Source organism: Pongo pygmaeus, chromosome 18, assembly GCF_028885625.2.
Source record: "Pongo pygmaeus isolate AG05252 chromosome 18, NHGRI_mPonPyg2-v2.0_pri, whole genome shotgun sequence".
Taxonomy (NCBI): Eukaryota; Metazoa; Chordata; class Mammalia; order Primates; family Hominidae; genus Pongo; species Pongo pygmaeus.
The window spans coordinates 21,267,439-21,283,926 of record NC_072391.2 but is presented as its reverse complement, the minus strand read 5'-3'; the positions used below and the strand labels follow the sequence as shown (position 1 = coordinate 21,283,926).

At 44.1% G+C, this 16,488-nt stretch overlaps 1 protein-coding gene across 2 annotated transcripts in view; it reads right to left on the bottom strand.

The window, feature by feature from the left end:
* Nucleotides 1-588: 588 nt before the first annotated feature.
* The window catches only part of CLEC19A (C-type lectin domain containing 19A), a 36,825-nt gene continuing 20,925 nt past the window's right edge, over nucleotides 589-16,488 (bottom strand). The window contains exons 4-6 of one of the 2 annotated variants that reach the window (XM_054454182.1): nucleotides 15,471-15,603; nucleotides 14,045-14,144; nucleotides 589-672 (exon numbers count right to left, since the gene is read on the bottom strand). In XM_054454182.1, coding sequence (XP_054310157.1) covers nucleotides 14,065-14,144; nucleotides 15,471-15,603 — 213 coding nt within the window. In that variant the 3' untranslated portion in view covers nucleotides 589-672; nucleotides 14,045-14,064. Of the gene's footprint in view, nucleotides 673-12,197; nucleotides 14,145-15,470; nucleotides 15,604-16,488 lie in introns of those variants that run through there. The other variant, XM_054454183.1, reaches the window with a different exon arrangement.

The following is a 16,488-nucleotide window of genomic DNA, read 5'->3' as shown; positions in this document are numbered from 1 at the left end:
CAGATAACAAGTCCCTGATAAGGCCATGAAGAGTAATGGGCAGAGTTACTCTCCATTGAAAGGCATGTTAGTCAGAGTCCTCCAGAGCAACAGAACCAACAGGATGTGCATTAAATCAATGAATAAATAAATATCTAAACATTTTGATTTTAAGGAATTGGCACACACACAAGTAGGGAGGTTGGCAAGTCCAAAATCTGCAGGGTAGGAAGGCAGGAGACCCGGGGAAGAATTGATGCTGCAGTTCAAAGTCGGTTGGTGGAGTTCCCTTTTGCTTGGGGGAGATCAGTCTTTTTCTTAAGGTTTTCAATGGATTGGATAAGGCCCACCCACATTATGGAGATGTGTAAGGGTTCTTTGTAGAAACAAAACCAATAGGATGTGGGATACACACACCACACACACTCACAGAGGGAAGAGATATACTTACTATAAGGAATTGGCTCACATGATTATGGAGGTTGGGAAATCCTAAGATCCGCAGGATGGATGGGCAAGCTGGAGACCCAGGAGAGCTGATGGTACATTTCCTGCCTGAATATGAAGGCCTGAGATCCAGGAGAGCTGCTGGTGTAGTTCCAGTCTGAAGGCTGGCAGGCTTGAGTCCCAGAAAGAACTGATGTTTCAGTTTGAGCCAAAGGCAGGAAAAAAGCTGATGTTCCAGTTCAAAGGCTGTCAAGCAAGAATAATTCTCTCTTATTCAGGGGAGGGTCAGCCTTTTAGTTCTAGTCGGGCATTCGGCTGACCGGATGAGACCACCCACATTAGAAAGGGCAATCTGCTTTACTCAGTCTGCCGATTCAAATGTGAATTTCATCTCAGAGACACACACGCTGAATGATATTTGGCCAAATATCCGGGCACCCTATGGTCCAGTAAAATTGACACATAAAATTAACCATCATAGGAAAGTAATTGCTTTACTCAAAGTCTACTGATTTAAAGGTTAATCTCATGTAAAAACTACACAGCAACATCCAGATGTGTTTGATCAAATATCCGAATACTGTGGCCTAGCCAAATTGACAAAAAATTAACCATCACCAAAGGTTTCACCCATACATTTTCTGCTATTTTCTCTCTAGGTTACATGGGATTCATAAACTGAATCAGGACCTCTCTTTATTTATTTATTTAGAGATGGGGCTCCCACTCTGTCACCCAAGCTGAAGTACAAGTGGTACAATCATAGCTCAGTGCAGCCTCAAATTCCTGGGCTCAAGTGATCCTTCTGTCTTGACCTGCTGAGTAGCTAGGCCTACAGATGCATGCCACCATGCCAGGATAATTTTTTATTTTCATTTTTTGTAGAGATGGGGTCTTGCTATATTGCCCAGGCTGGTCTTGAACTCCTAGACACAAGTGATCCGCCCACCTTGACCTCCCAAAGTGCTGAGATTACAGGCATGAGCCACTGCACCCAGCCAGGACCTCTGTTAGAACCCACTCATCTCTCCTTGTCCATGTTTATCCCATGTTACTGTTTTCAGACACGGCTCCCAAATTCTTTGCCACACTTCCCATTGAGAGAGATAGGGGTCTATGTTCCCTTCTTTAGAATCTGGGTTCAATGACCACCTGACTAGAATAATATGGCAGAAGTGACTCCATGCCAGTTTCCAGGCCCAGACCTCAGGAAACTCACAGCTGTAGAATGCAGCAGCTCATGCTTATAGTCCCAGCACTTAGAGAAGGGAGGATTGCTTGAGCCCAGGAGTTCAAGGCCTGCCTGGGCAACATAGCGAGACCCTGTACGAAAGAAAGAAAGAGAGAAAGAGGAAAGAAAGAACGAAAGAAAGAAAGAGAAAAAGAGAAAGAGACAGAGAAGAAAGAAAGAGAGAGAAAGATAAAGAGAAACACAGAGAGAAAGAAGAAAGAAGGAAAGAAGATAGAAAGAGAGAGAAAGAGAAGAAAAAGAAAGAAGGAAAGAGAGAGAGAAAGAAAGAAGGAAAGAGAGAGAAGGAAAGAAAGAAAGAAGAAGAAAGAAGGAAAGAAAGAAAGAAAGAAAGAGAAAAACTAATTCCCAGCATTTACTTCCTATCACTCGGAAGCAACCATGCTGTGACGAAGTCCAAGCAGCCTGTAGAGATGCTCCCACATAGAAAGCCCTGTATTCCTTAGCCCTCACCTCCAACCCCCACCTCACCAGCCCTAGGGTAGGTGGGTTTTTATATTTAACTGTGGGTTACTCTGGATCTTAGGTTTATCAATACGTCACAGAGTCATTGCCCGCCCAGGGAGTTTCACAGTTTGTTCCCAGCAGGCTGGACCCAAAGTCCAAGTGCTAATGGTGGGATTTCATCCCATTAGAATATTTATGCCAGTTCATATTTCTCCTGTTTCTAGCCCCTGCCTCCCACCTCTTAGCCACATATTTCTGAGATGGGGTTATGAGGGTGAAGTCACCATATGGTGCCATAGCACACCCCACCTTTGCTTCCCTTCTTTCCTATATCTTATCAATACAGAAACGTCTAAGGGGCATGGGGATATTTTGAATTTATGAGATAGACATGTTAGAATTTGACATTTCACATGTTCATAGAGGGATGGAGAGTCATTACCATCTACTCAGATCCCCCAGACCAGCACTTAACAGGTACAATTTCCAGATACTCAGGAATTCCTGCTCTCTGAGCTCACATTTCCTAAAAGCAGAGTCTAAGACAAAAGTGTATGTGACTTATTGAGGGCGTGCTCACTGGAGAAATTTGTTTGGAAAGAAGAGAAGTAAGAAAGCCTGGAATAAAGTAAGTAAGAAAGGGAAATCTACCCTCAACCTGATGCCATGGTGAGCTCTAGAGTCTAAATTGCCCCCCAGAGTTTATTGTGATTTGAGGCAAGAGAACAGAGCTCTTGTACCTCCATACCAGTCAGCCATTGGCCCTAGCCACCTGTTGAGGGTGGCACCATGCATCGAGGCTCACAAATTCAACCTTCAAGCCACCTTCTTTTCGTGGTCCCTCCTTTTTTCAACAGACCTGATTGTCCTCTGCTTAGTGAGAAGCCTCAACATTCTAATTTCCTAAAAGGGCTTTCAGATCTTCAATTCAGAGAAGTGCCGTGGAGGAAGTGGCCTTCTAGATCACAAATTGTAGACCTATATTGTGTCTATATTACCAATCTTTTGGTTTCAAGTGTGAAGACCAATTATCTGAAAGTTTGGAATAAAGTAAAAAGATAGCTGCGTAACTTTCAAATCAAATTAGAAAACTGTCTGCCTAAGGGTTATCTGATTCTCTAGAGGATGTAATGTTGATTTTATTATTGATTAGGGCCCGGATTCTATAACATTAGATGTTAAATTGTAGAAAATTGAGGTTGCAAATGATTTTTGTCCTGTAGGGGTGCAACTGATTTCTGTCCAGTAGAGAAGATAATAACCTCAAAGATTATTGACATGTCATTATCCTAGAACAGAGGCCAGCAAACTTTGAGTAAGGAAACAGATAATATATATTTTAGGCTTTGTGGGCCATACAGGCTTTGTTGCTGTCAATTCTGCCATTGCAATGTGAAAGCAGACACAGAAACCGCATAAATGAATGAGTGTAGCTGTATCTCAATAAGACTTTATTTATGAATACTGGAACTGGTATTTCATATTATTTTCTTTCCTTTTTCCTTTTTTTTTTTTTTTTTTTGAGACAACAAAGTCTCACTTTGACATCCAGGCTGGAGTGCAGTGGCACAATCAGAACTCACTGCAGCCCCTACCTCCTTCTCGAGGGCTCAAGCTATCCTCCCACCTCAGCCTCCAAGTAGCTGGAACTCCAGGTCCACGCCACCATGCTTGGCTAATTTTGTTTGTTTGTTTGTTTGTTTTTGTAGAGACATGTTTTTGCTATGTTGCCCAAGCTGGTCTTGAACTCCTGGGCTCAAGTGATCCTCCCACCTCTGCTTCCCAAAGTGCTGGGATGACAGGCGTAGCCACCACACCTGGCCCTGTGTCATTTTCATCTGCTGCAAAATACTGTTCTTTTGTCAACTGTTTAAAAAAATTCTTAGTTCATGGGCCATACAAGAACAGATGGTGGATTAGCCTAAAGGTTTTATCGTTCTGTAGATGACTAACTAGTTTTGTATTTAACTCAGACATTCATTTCACCTTTCTTGGTCCCACTAAATGCATGTGCATGGGTGTGTGTGTAAATTTGGTGGGGTGTGTGCACTGGTTTTCCTGTCTCTGAACCAGTTTACCCTCCTGCTGTTTCCTTCATAAATGAGTTAAATAACTCTTCGATACATATTTACCATGTATTTGTATGACAGTTATTTTTTAACCTTCTGACAATTATACTTGGGTTCATGTCACAGAAATCCTTGTGAGCTAGCTTCTCCATTCACTTCTTTCCCAAATTCCAATTCGTTTTGAATATGCAATTTGGCCACCTCTTTTGTTCCCTTGGCTCTTCTGCTTGCATCAAGTGCAGTATCAAGACGTTTTCCTGAATAAAGGCAGTTCTGTCCCCAAGAGAAATTGTGGTGCCTATCATTTTTCTCCTACCACTCTATTATTAGTATAATAAATTTAATAGATTCCTGGACCAGGCGTGGTTGCTCACGCCTGTAATCCCAGCACTTTGGGAGGCCAAGGCGAGCAAATCATTTGAGGTCAGGAGTTTGAGACCAGCCTGGCCAACATGATGAAACCCTGTCTCTACTAAAAAAAAAAAAGATACAAAAATTAGCCAGGCATGGTGGTGGTCACCTGTAATCCCAGCTACTTGGGAGGCTGAGGCAGGAGAATCACTGGAACCTGGGAGGCGGAGGTTGCAGCAAGCCAAGATTGAGCCACTGCACTCCGGCCTGGGTGAAAGGGAGAGACTTTGTCTCAAAACAACAACAACAACAAAAAGATTCTTGGACTCCTAAAAAACATTTTTTTTTTTTAGGACTGGGAATGGTGGCTTATGCCTGTAATCCTGACACACAGGATTTTGAGAGGCCAAGGCAGGAGAATCACTTGAGACCGAGAGTTTGAGGCCAGACTGGGCAACACAAGAGACCCTGTCTCAAAAAAAAAAAAAAAGAAAGAAAGAAAAGAAAGGAAGGAAGGAAGGGAAAGAAAAGAAAAGAAAAGAAGGAAAAAATTGGATATGGTTGTGCATGCCTATAGTCCTAGCTACTTGGGAGAACTGAGGTTGGAGGACAGCTTGAGCCCAGGAGGTCGAGGCTGCAATGAGCTATGATCACACCACTGCACTCCAGCCTGGGTGACAGAGTGAGATCCTGTCTCAACTGAAAACAAACTAACAAAACCCAAAAGCTTTTTTAGGAGTTCAAGAATCAGGAGAATGCTGGTACATCTACTCCAAAGTAAAAGACAAATTATCATGTCTTGTAATCTTACTGGGATACAGCTAAAGTGCAGTTTTAACCCAATAAGGCTTTATTCATAAACATTGGAAATTGGAACTGGTATTTCATATTTTTTTCTTTTTTCTTTCTTTCTTTCTTCCTTTTTTTCTTTTTTGAGACAACAAGGTCTCACTTTGTCACCCAGGCTGGAGTGCAGTGGCACAATCACAACTCACTGCACCCTCCACCTCCTTGTCCAAGGCTCAAGCTATCCTCCCACCTCAGCCTCCAACTGGCTGGGACTACAGAGCCACACCACCATGCTTGGCTTTTTTTTTTTTTTTAGAAACAGGGTTTTGGCAAAGAAAGAAGCACAATGACTGGCAGGGCTCTTTGGTTGCTGGAGGCAACAAATTCTACACCTAGGGATGCTCCTTCAGCACGTCTTCCAGGAAGCATGAAGGGTTGTCAGCTTCAAGTGGAGCCCAGAGCAGGAAAGGACTCTCCCGACAGGACCAGGTTGTAGTGCAACCTTTTTTGCAACACCCTCCTCCATGAGACAGCCCACAGAGGGTGAGGGTGCAGGCCAACGACTGGGGCTGGCAGTGGGCTGGCCTGCATGGATGAAAGGTAATGAGTTAATAACACTGCTGGTGGATGAGGCACAGCGAGACTTGTCAAGGAGGTGCCAGCTCACATCAAGCTGCCAAGGCCTACATGGAAGAGAGCGGGGCATATGGAGTCTCTGAGGGCTCCTGCAGGGCTTCTCCCAATCTCTTCCTGGCATCCACACTTACAGCGCAGCTGGAGACTCGCCCTCGTGGATCTATGGTATTATTAACGCAGACCAATGCTCCCCAGAAGTCTTGGCTTTGACAGGCCCATGTGACTGGTGGATTCTTTCTATTGTAAAGCAAATAGTGATGAGTCCGTTGGGTGCGGGGTAAAGTACAGGTTTCTGCGGAGGCGGAGTTCACTGAACGCCTGGTTGTTGTTTGGTTTAGAGGGGGTGGGGCAGGCATTAATTAACTGGTCCCTAGGCTGTGGGAGGTGGGCATTTTCCAGCCTAGGAGCAAGTGGAAAAATTGGCATCCTCTCCCTACCACGTCCAGAAGATGGCCAAAATACCATAGGAAAAAAATGCTCATCTTCAGTAGCAATCAAAGAATCATCAATTAAAACCAAAACCAGCAATGAATGTTATTATTTTTGTCATCTTTGCCTAGATTAGGGTGTACGTTGGCATCGCTTCTTGAAAGCGTTTTGGCAATAATTATGCTAGACATGTCAGTGTTTTGTCCCAATCCACTGCAGCTGGTCCTGGTTTGTGGCCAAGTCAAACCTAGCCCTAAAGGTTATAAGAGAGAATTGGGTTGAAATATGTTTCATTTTTAAAATAGCTCTGTATTTTTAGCTGCACAAGTCATACACGAATATATGATCATCGTTTTAAAAAAATCAAGCATTACAGACAAATCTAAAATTCTGCCTTGGGGCCATTTCCCCCAATCCCTGAAGTCCTCTCTGTTATCAGTTTCACGTGTATCTTTCCAGGCCTTTTAATCTCTATTTACAGATATATGCATTTATAGAAATACAGAGTGTAGTTCTGTGGGAGTTTATGAACATAAATGACATAATGTTCCCTATTATAGTCAGACTATGATGCAAGTGTGATGCCCTGTGAAGGAGAGGGTGGAGGCGTCCTAGATCATCCTGCAGTCTAAGGCAAGTTCAGCAGGCCCATTGGGGCCTCCTTCAGCCAAGTTCACCACCAAAGGAATCTTGTGTCTCCCAGGAATATGCCTGCCTTAGTACTCCACGTCGCTCAGTGATTACCTGGGAGTGCAAATGAAGGGAAGAGTTTCAAACACAAAACCTGGGGCCCTCAGTCAATCATGCCCCTGGTAGTAGAAGGTCTGCGTGGTGCATTCTCATGGCCATCACAATACACATGGATGGAAAACAGTCCACTACTGTGGTCAGTAGTGGTTATCTCTGGCTGGTGGGGTTGTAGAAGGCACACACACACCACCTTCCCTTTTTTTGTAGTCCACATACATTTTTAAAAATCAGCTTTATTGAGGTATAATTGTATATTTTAAAAACTGTAAGTGTCTAAGGCATACAATTTGATGAGTTTGGGCACATACGTACACCCATGAGGCCATTACCACAATCACGGTGATAAACATATTCATCACCTCCAAAAGCCACCTGCATTATTTTGTATAATAAAAAGTAATTCTATCTTTAAAATGTGCATACATTTTGAACTACCAATGCCACTTCTGGGAATATATCCCTGAGAATATAATTGAACATGTGTACAGAGATGCCTATCACTGTGTTATTTGTAACAGTGAAAAATTAGATGCAATCTAAATAGCTAACAGTACAAGAATAGTTAAATACTTTGCTGCAGCCACACAATATGGTCCTATGTTCTGTTTACAATGATTGTATAGGTGACATATATTTATAGTCATGAGCCCCTGCCTATCCGTCTATCTGTCTGTCTCTCTATCTTCCCTAGGGGAGAGGCTATTACCTATCCATACATGACTATCCAAGGACTATCATATAGATATGATATACAGACAGATGGATAGCTACATGGCTACCATATCATAGACTATTATCTACCTATCATCTATCTCTGACAATATCTGTCATGTTCATTTATCCATCCATCCATCCATCCTTTATCTGTCATTTATTATTAATCTGTCACACATTGTCTATTTTTTCTCTCCACCCCCACTCCCCCTCCTCCCTTCCCTCTTTTCCCTCCTCCCCTCTCCCCTTCTCCTCCTCCTCCCCCTCCACCCACCCCCTCCTTCTTCCTCTCTCTTCTTCCCCCTCCTCCTCCTCCTTCCCCCTCCTCCTCCCCCTCCTTCCCCTCTCCTCCTCCCCCTCCACTCATACCCTCCTCCTTCCTCTTCCTTCTTCCCCCTCCTCCTTCCCCTCTCCTCCTCCTTCTCTCTCTCTCTGCCTGGGGTTGTTCTCAGGCTTGGTTGCCTGGCTTCCCTGCCCCCAGCGTCCCAGAAGCAACAATCTAGGAAAGGCTGTGAGTCCTGCGGGCTGTCAGAGACTGGCACAGTGGCACCCAGATATGACAGAAGACAAAAATGCCTGAAGCAGATGCAGCGCATATTACCCTGAATCAAGAAAAGGTGAATCTCCTTGAGGATCTTCTGTTTAAGGAAGCAGGGAGATGCGTAACATGGTTTAGAAAGATTTCCATCCAAAATTGAAAAACAGAGATACTTGTGATGCTCAAGGAATAAATTTTAGTTTTCTGAAAAAGTCACCTATGCAGAGTTCCTCAGGTCCCAAAGCTGCCAGATAAATCACAGTCAGGGCTGGAAGGGACTGTGTCTCCATTTTACAGAGGAAACCAAAACTCAGAGGTTAAGCCACTTCCATGAGCTCACACAATAAGTGTCAGTGGTGGGATATGAATCCATGCCTTTTTGATTCCGGATGTGGTAACATGGAGATGCGCCACCCAGATCCCCCTTCAAGGATGGTGATAGTGTTTTTCCTGTTCAGTTTGACACTTCTAGACCACCCTGTATGTAAATCCCAATAAATGCTATGCCTCTTTCACTGGTTCTGGGTCTCTTCTTTAGCCTTTTGGACATGGTGCCATCCCTGTTGGAGTCAAGAGGGGTCTGGCACAACACAAGCTCAGAACTCAGAGTGCTGAACTTCAAAGGCAATTAACCTTCTAATTAAGGCAGTTTGTAATGCCAGCCCAAGACTGAGGTTGGCACTCCCGACACATGGTGAAGCAGAGGCACCCTGGCTATCTTCGAGATTTGCAATGAGTCACAGAGCTGCCCAGCAAAGCCCAGCATAGGTCAGCCAAATCCCAGCTGACCCACAGACATGCATATGTTATAATAAACAATGGTTGTTTTAAGCCACTGAGTTTTGGGGTGGCTTGTTCCATGGCACTTTTGTAGCACTTGCCAACCAATACAGTAAGAATAATACCTAACTTACATAGCGCGATGTGCAGGCATTGTTCAAAGCCTCCACATATATTATTTCATTGAATTCTGACCTTGGTGAGGTACATACTTACTGTCCTCATTTTACAGAATGGGCAGCTGAGGCACAGAGCAGCAACTCTAACCTCTGTGCTTCTTCTCATGGAGCCAGGGGGAGCCACTAAAGCCCTTTTCCGAACCATCCAGGCTCATGGGTCCATCCTTTTCTTTCCAGGCCCACTTGCCACTGCCTCTTTCCCCCTCTGCTTTGGGAAATGACAAGAAGTTTCCTAACTTGGGGTCCCAGTAGGCATCCGAATCTGTTCATGGATGCCTCTAAGAGGGATCAGAATATGATATCCCCAAATATGCCACTTTAGCATCAGGATTGTTTTGAGTTAAAGGCAATTAAGAAATGCCAGGCCAGGTGCAGTGGCTCACACCTGTAATCCCAGCACTTCGTGAGGCCGAGGAGAGAGAATCGCTTGAGGCTGGAAGTTTGAGAACAGCCTGAGCAACATAGTGAGACCTCATCTCTAAAAAAATAAAAATAAATGGCAGACTAGAGAATAGCTCTCTGTCCTCCCCCTGTTGCAGTCATGGGTGATTGGCAACTATCTGGGGCCAGTGGTGCAGAGGTAAGAATTTACCAAGAAGTTGTAGGTAAAGAAAGGCAGATTTATTAGAGAAACTATGAAAGTATGTTGCAAGGTTGCAATGGGCAGCACAGCAGAGAAGGGGCTGTCTGCAAGGAAACAAAGGCTTGCTGGGGATGTTATAGAATGGTGCTTATGCTGAAGAGTGCTATGTGCAGCACTGATAATGCCAGGGTTGCAGTGAGCTAACTTGCAGGTATCTGGTGAGTGCTGGGTGCAAGAAGATTGTGAGCTTTTTGTGCAGGAAGGCTCTGTGTCCTGGACCATGAAGAAAGGCAGACTTATAGCTAATCAGCTTTCTCTTTTTGCTTTCCCTTGGTCCCGCCAGCCTGACACCTTTTCCCTAATTAGGACTCCACATTTGCCTAAAAGCAGAGCATAAATTTCCCTTTGTAAATGTAACATAAATTTCCATCTGTAAAGGTGGTCCCCTCTCCTGTACCAGGAAGAGTTGAAAGACCCTGGAGATCACTTGAGTCTACATAACAAACCTGACTAAACAGTCTTTATCTACCATCCATTGCCTAGTCACCTTCCCACAATTTGCTGCCTCTAGAAAGCCAACCCTCTTTTCCTTTGTCTAGTCACTTCTCCACAACTTATCCCCCTTTGTTAAAATGGTAGATAAGCCCCCAACTCTAACCACCTCTTTGGGTTTTCACGTCTTTTCTATGAAGTCCCTCTCCATGTAAAAACACCTATACAACTCTTATGCCTTTTCTTCTGTTAATCTGTCTTTTGACAGTTTGATTCACAGGCCTCCAGAAAGGAACATAAGAGGATAGAGAAAAAGTTTTCCTCCTTACACTCCTAAATTCTCAGGGATAAATATGTAAAGCATCCTTTTTTTTTTTTTTTAATGAGATAGGATCTCACTCTGTCACCCGGGCTAGAATGCAGTGGCATGATCACAGCTCACTGTAGCCTCAGCCTCCTGGGGTAAAGCAATCCTCCCACCTCAGCCTCTAGAGTAGCTCAGACTACAGGTGTATGCCATCACACCTGGCTAATTTTTATTTTCTTTTTAGAGGTGGGGTCTTACTATGTTGCTTAGAATGATCTCATACTCCTGGGTTCAAGTGATCCTCCTGTGTTGGCCTCCCAAAGTGTTGGGAGTACAGGCATGAGCCACCATGTCTGGGTGCATTAAGCATTCTTGAGAAGTCTCTGACCCAGTTCCTCTCCAGTGTAGTACTGGGGAGGGCAGAATTTTTAACAGCATAGACAGCATTCTGCTGGGGAGTGAGAAGCCAGTGCATCTTTCTTATGGGCACTCCAATCTCTACAAGCAATTTCCTAAAGCTCTGCTCACTTGACACTGTAGATGGAGAGAAAGCAACCCCTCCTACTTTCAAAGGAAGAAAAGGTAAAAACCCTTTTCACTGTGGGCGCTATGCTCCCCACAAGGCCAAGGATCTCAGTGTTTGTCTTTCTCTACTCATGTGGTCGATTGTAGTAAGGCCAGGTCTGCAAACCATTATATAACCTCTAAGGGTAGTTGAATGGTCCCATGTGTTCATTGCTCTCTTCAGAATGAGAGGTAATTAGTACCTGTTGCTTTCAGTTGTAGGTCCCAGGGCCAATTCTGAAGCAATAGGAAAGTCCCATTTTAACAGCCTTTTCAGAAGAATATTCCTGCAAAAATCTGAGAAGGTGCACAATTTACCAAATGCCAATTGATTTTTTTGTGTGCATTTTAATCTCTCTGTGCTTCCTTGTTGGTACTGGAGGGCCCAGATTTTCAGGTTCCCCCCAACCCCAGTCCATATCAAAGCAGAAACAAGGCTCACAGAATTGGAAATGGAACTGAGGCCTCCTGCCTCTCTGTTCAATGTTCTTTCTGCTAATAAATATCTATTGTTTTTCCCTGCCTGGCATGCGTTCTTTCTTCTGGTAACATTTTTTAAAATTGAGGTAAAATTCATGTAATGGGCCAGGCAGAGTGGCTCACGCCTGTAGTCCTAGCACTTTGGGAGGCTGAGGCAGGCAGATCACTTGAGCTCAGGAGTTTGACACCAGCTTGGGCAACATGGGGAAACCCTGTCTCTACAAAAAAAAAAAAAAAAACCTAGCTGAAGAGGTGGTGTGCTCTTGTAGTCCCAGCTACTTGGGAGGCTGAGGCAGGAGGATCACTTGAGCTTGAGAGGTCGAGGCTGCAGTGATAGGTGATTGCATCACTGCACTCTAGACTGGGCAACAGAGTGAGACCCTGTCTCCAAAAAATAAAAATTAAAAATTCATATAATGTAAAATTTATCATTTTAACTATTATTTTAAAATGTACAGTTCAGTGGCTTCTTGTACATTTACAATATCGTGCAGCCATTACCACTATCTAATTGCAGAGAATTTTTGTCACCCCACAAAGTAATCCCATACCTATTGGCACTCACTTTCTATTCCCCCTCCACATATCCCCTGGCAACCACTAATCCACTTTCCATCTCTACAGACTTGCCTATTCTGGATATTTCATATATATGGAATCATACAACATGTGGTCTTTTGTGACTGGCAGCATAATGTTTTTCAGGTTCATTCAGGTTGTAGTATCTATCGTTACTTCACTCCTTTTTGTGCTTGAATAATATTCCACCCTATGAATAGACCACATTTGTTTAGTCATTCATCTGTTGGTGAACACTTGGGTTGTCTTCATTTTTTTTTGTTTTTATCAATAATGCTGCTGTGATCATATTTTTTTGTTTTTGTTTTTTGAGACAGGGTCTTGCTCTGTCACCCAGGCTGGAGTGCAGAAGCACAATCATGGTTCATTGCAGCCTTGATATCCTGGGCTCAAGTGATTCTCCCATCTCAGCCTCCCAAACAGCTGGGACTACAGATGTGCATCACCTTGCTTGGCTAACTAAAATAAAATTTCTTATGGAGATGGGGTCTTACTATGTTGCCCAGGCTGATCTTCAACTCCTGGGCTCAAGTGATCCTCTCTCCTCAGCCTCCCAAAGTGCTGGGATTACAGGCATGAGCCACTACACCCGGCCGACCACTTATATTTAAATACCTGTTTCCAATTCTCTTAGGTCTAGATCTAGGAGTGGAATTGCTGGGTTAGATGTAATTCTATGTTTAAGTTTTTAAGGAACTGCCAAACTTTTCCACAGTGACTTCACTATTTTACACTCCCACCAGCAATTTATGAGTTTGGTAATCTTTTTGTTTTCCTTTGAAGAACCAGCCTCATCTTTGAGCCCATGTGGTGGTGGGAATATTTAAGACGTATTCTTGGCTGGGCACAGTGGCTCACGCCTGTAATCCCAGCACTTTGGGAGGCTGAGGTGGGTGGATCCCTTGAGCCCAGGAGTTCGAAACCAGCTTGGATGACATGATGAAACCCGTCTCTATTTAAAAAAAAAAATACAAAAGTTAACCAGATGTGGTGGCACGCGCCTGTAGCGTCCTGTAGTCCCAGCTACTCTGGGGACTGGAGGTGGGAGGATCACCTGAGCCCGGGAGGTTGAGGCTGCAGTGAGCTGTGATTGCATCACTGCACTTCAGCCTGGGCAACAGAGTGAGACCCTGTCTCAAAAAAATAAAAAATTACTCTCGTAGCAAATTTCAGGAATACAATACATTATTATTAACTATAGTCACCACGCTGTACATTGTCTCCCAAACTTATTAATCTTATTTCCAAAAGTTTGTATCCTTTGACCAACCGCCCCCCCGCCATTTTCCCCCACTCCCAGCCCCTCTGATGATGTGACTTCCACCCCATTTTGTCCAAAGATGTGCAGCTAAGCAGGAGCTAGCCACTTAGCATATGCCAAAGTGATTGCTTCAGGGATGGGCATGTGACCTGAGCCAGGCCAGTGAGATTCAACTCTGAATCAGAACAACCCCTGAATTTTTGTTACTTGGGTCAATTAAAAAAAAAACACTTTAAAAAATTAATTAAGCCAATTTGAGCTGGCTTTCCTGACACTTGGCCAAGTGACCACCCTGTATAATTAAGATCTGCTTGTTTAAAATCTCTGTCCAAGAGATTTACCTCCTATGTATGTTTTACATGTATTCAATGTCAATTCTACACTGGGTACAGCTACAGGATGATACTAGAGTTGAGCTCACACCAGTAGGACAAGACAGGATCAATGAATGGTCAGAGATGGGATTTTGCAGACAAAGGGGAACTTCCGGCTGCAGGTGTTATCATTCCATGACCTCAGAGCTGTGATGGAAAGAAGCAGAGAATCTGGGTGAAAATCCATCCGCCAAGATAAAAGTAACCCCACCACTCCTCTGAAGTAAAAGCCATCTCCAACAGGCCTTGTGTCTATGCTGGCAGCCCTTTCTTGCTGATACTTGACAAGCCTGCTGTCCAGCCTTACTCTTGCATAAAGCTGATCCTGGCTTGTCACTTTGGATGGGAGGACGAACTTCAGCCAGAGGCTTGGCCCAACTCTGGCTACCCAAGGCTCCAGGAGGGCTCCCAGGAAAAAAAGCTGTTCTCTACCTCCCTCCCCTAACTAGGAAAAGAAAAAAGAGCAAAGAGGGAATAACAATTAAGTGTCTGGGTCTGGAGTTCTGTAGATCTAGGTTTGAAACCCAGCTCCACTACTTAGCTTGCTGTGTGACCTTGAACAAGTTGCTGAACTTCTCTGAGCCTCATTTTCCTCATCAGCAAAATGGGAATATTGTTTCTATTTCTTAAGATTGGTGTGAAAGTGATGATTCATGATGATGCCGGTGATTGCTAACACTGAATACTGAGCATGGCAGCTATTCTATGAACACTATCTTCTTTTTTTATTCACATTAACCTGTGAGTTAAGTATCATTAGCCACATTTCGAAGACGAAGAATCTGAGGCACCAAGAGGTTAAGGCATTCTCTTTGGGCTACACATTAAGGGTGGAGCGGGGGTTCACACAAGGGCAGTCAACTCCCGAGTCCATGCTCTTGCCACGGTGCTATATCAACTGTGCCTCCTTTAATCCTCACAGCAGTCTTGTAGGTAGGACAAATTATTAAGCCCATTTTATAGAAGAAGAAACAGAATCTCAGAGAGGATAAGTAATTCTCTGCAAGGACACAGAACTAGAAAGAAACAGGGCCAGAATTTGAATTCAAGTCTATACTCTTGTCACTATCCACACCCTCATGCCACTGCACATGTGGCTTGCTTCAGGAGCATGAGTCTGGGGAAGGGGCTTGCACTTTGATGTGTTGGTGAGTTGACATGGAAGCATCACCCCTTGACTACTCTCTATACAAGTCTTTATTCCCCCCATGCTTCTATTTATAATGTCTTTTCATCCAAGTTGGAGTTTATGTGTCAACCAAACCCCATTTAATGTTGTTTAAAGCATATCCATTGTGGAGAATGGCCATGCCCCCAACACCCTAGTGACCTCAACCGCTCTCCAAGGTGCTGAACAATTTGCCAGTCTCAGGCCATCAGGTGCTCCTCTTCCCCCAAGGCCCTTCTCCGCCCTCCCCACCTGTGATGCCTCCCGGGCGCCCCTGCAAGAGCCTTGGTCTCAGGGGTACTCACCACTGGTAGGCCTGTACCATATCTGCACGCAGTCCTCTTCTTCTGGGTCCGCGTGGACGCCATCATCTGGCTGGCTGCCATCCCAGTAGCTGTAGTCATAGGATGAGCCGTCAGTCCATTCAAACTGCCCTTCCTGGGAGGGTTCCACCCAGAGAGACAAAGAAGCAAGCCAAGGAGAAGAAGATCAGGCATTTGAGCCAGGCAGCTCCAGCTCAGACATCTTAGCAACTTAATTTCTAACACCTCTGCACAGATGTCCTCATTGAGGCTACTGCTATCTGATACTACTGCTACCAATCTGACTGTTATTATTACTACTATTACTAGCTGCCATTTGTTGAGGGCTTATGATGTGCCATGCCAGGCACTTTACTCATTTTATCCTCACCATTCTGAAAAGCAGGCATCATCAGCCCCATTTTACAGATAAGAAAACCGAGACTCAGATTGGTCTACCCAAATTCATACAGCAAATAAAGCATTAGTGCTGGGAATCAAACCCAGGTCTATCTGAATCAAGTACCCAAGACCCCTAACTACTACACTTTGCCAGTGGATGGGAGTCACTTTCCATCTGTTTTCTTTTTGTCTAAATAGTCCGTGTTTTTCTTGCCTAGGGTGGAACTACTCTGTCCAATTGCAAGGAAAGTCCTGTTGGGAATTTGATTGGTGTTGCAATAAATGTGCAAATTAACTGTGGAAAAAACTACATTTTTACAACTTGTCCAGGAACAGGAGCCATTTCTCCATTTATTTAAGTTTTAAGAAAAGTATCCCCAAAGCACTGATAATTATGGAGCCCATGTCATATAATGGGAATAGCATGCTACTTCCAAGACAGAGACTAGAACTTGAGGTCCCATGTTCACCCACTGCCTAGCTCTGCAACCTGGGCAAGTTACTTAACCTCTCTGAGCCCCAGTTTCCACATCTGTATGGTGGAGTTAATATGTCCTTTAGAGAGTTGTTGTGACGGTTGAACAAATTAAAGCATGTGAAGGACTTAGTACAATGCCTG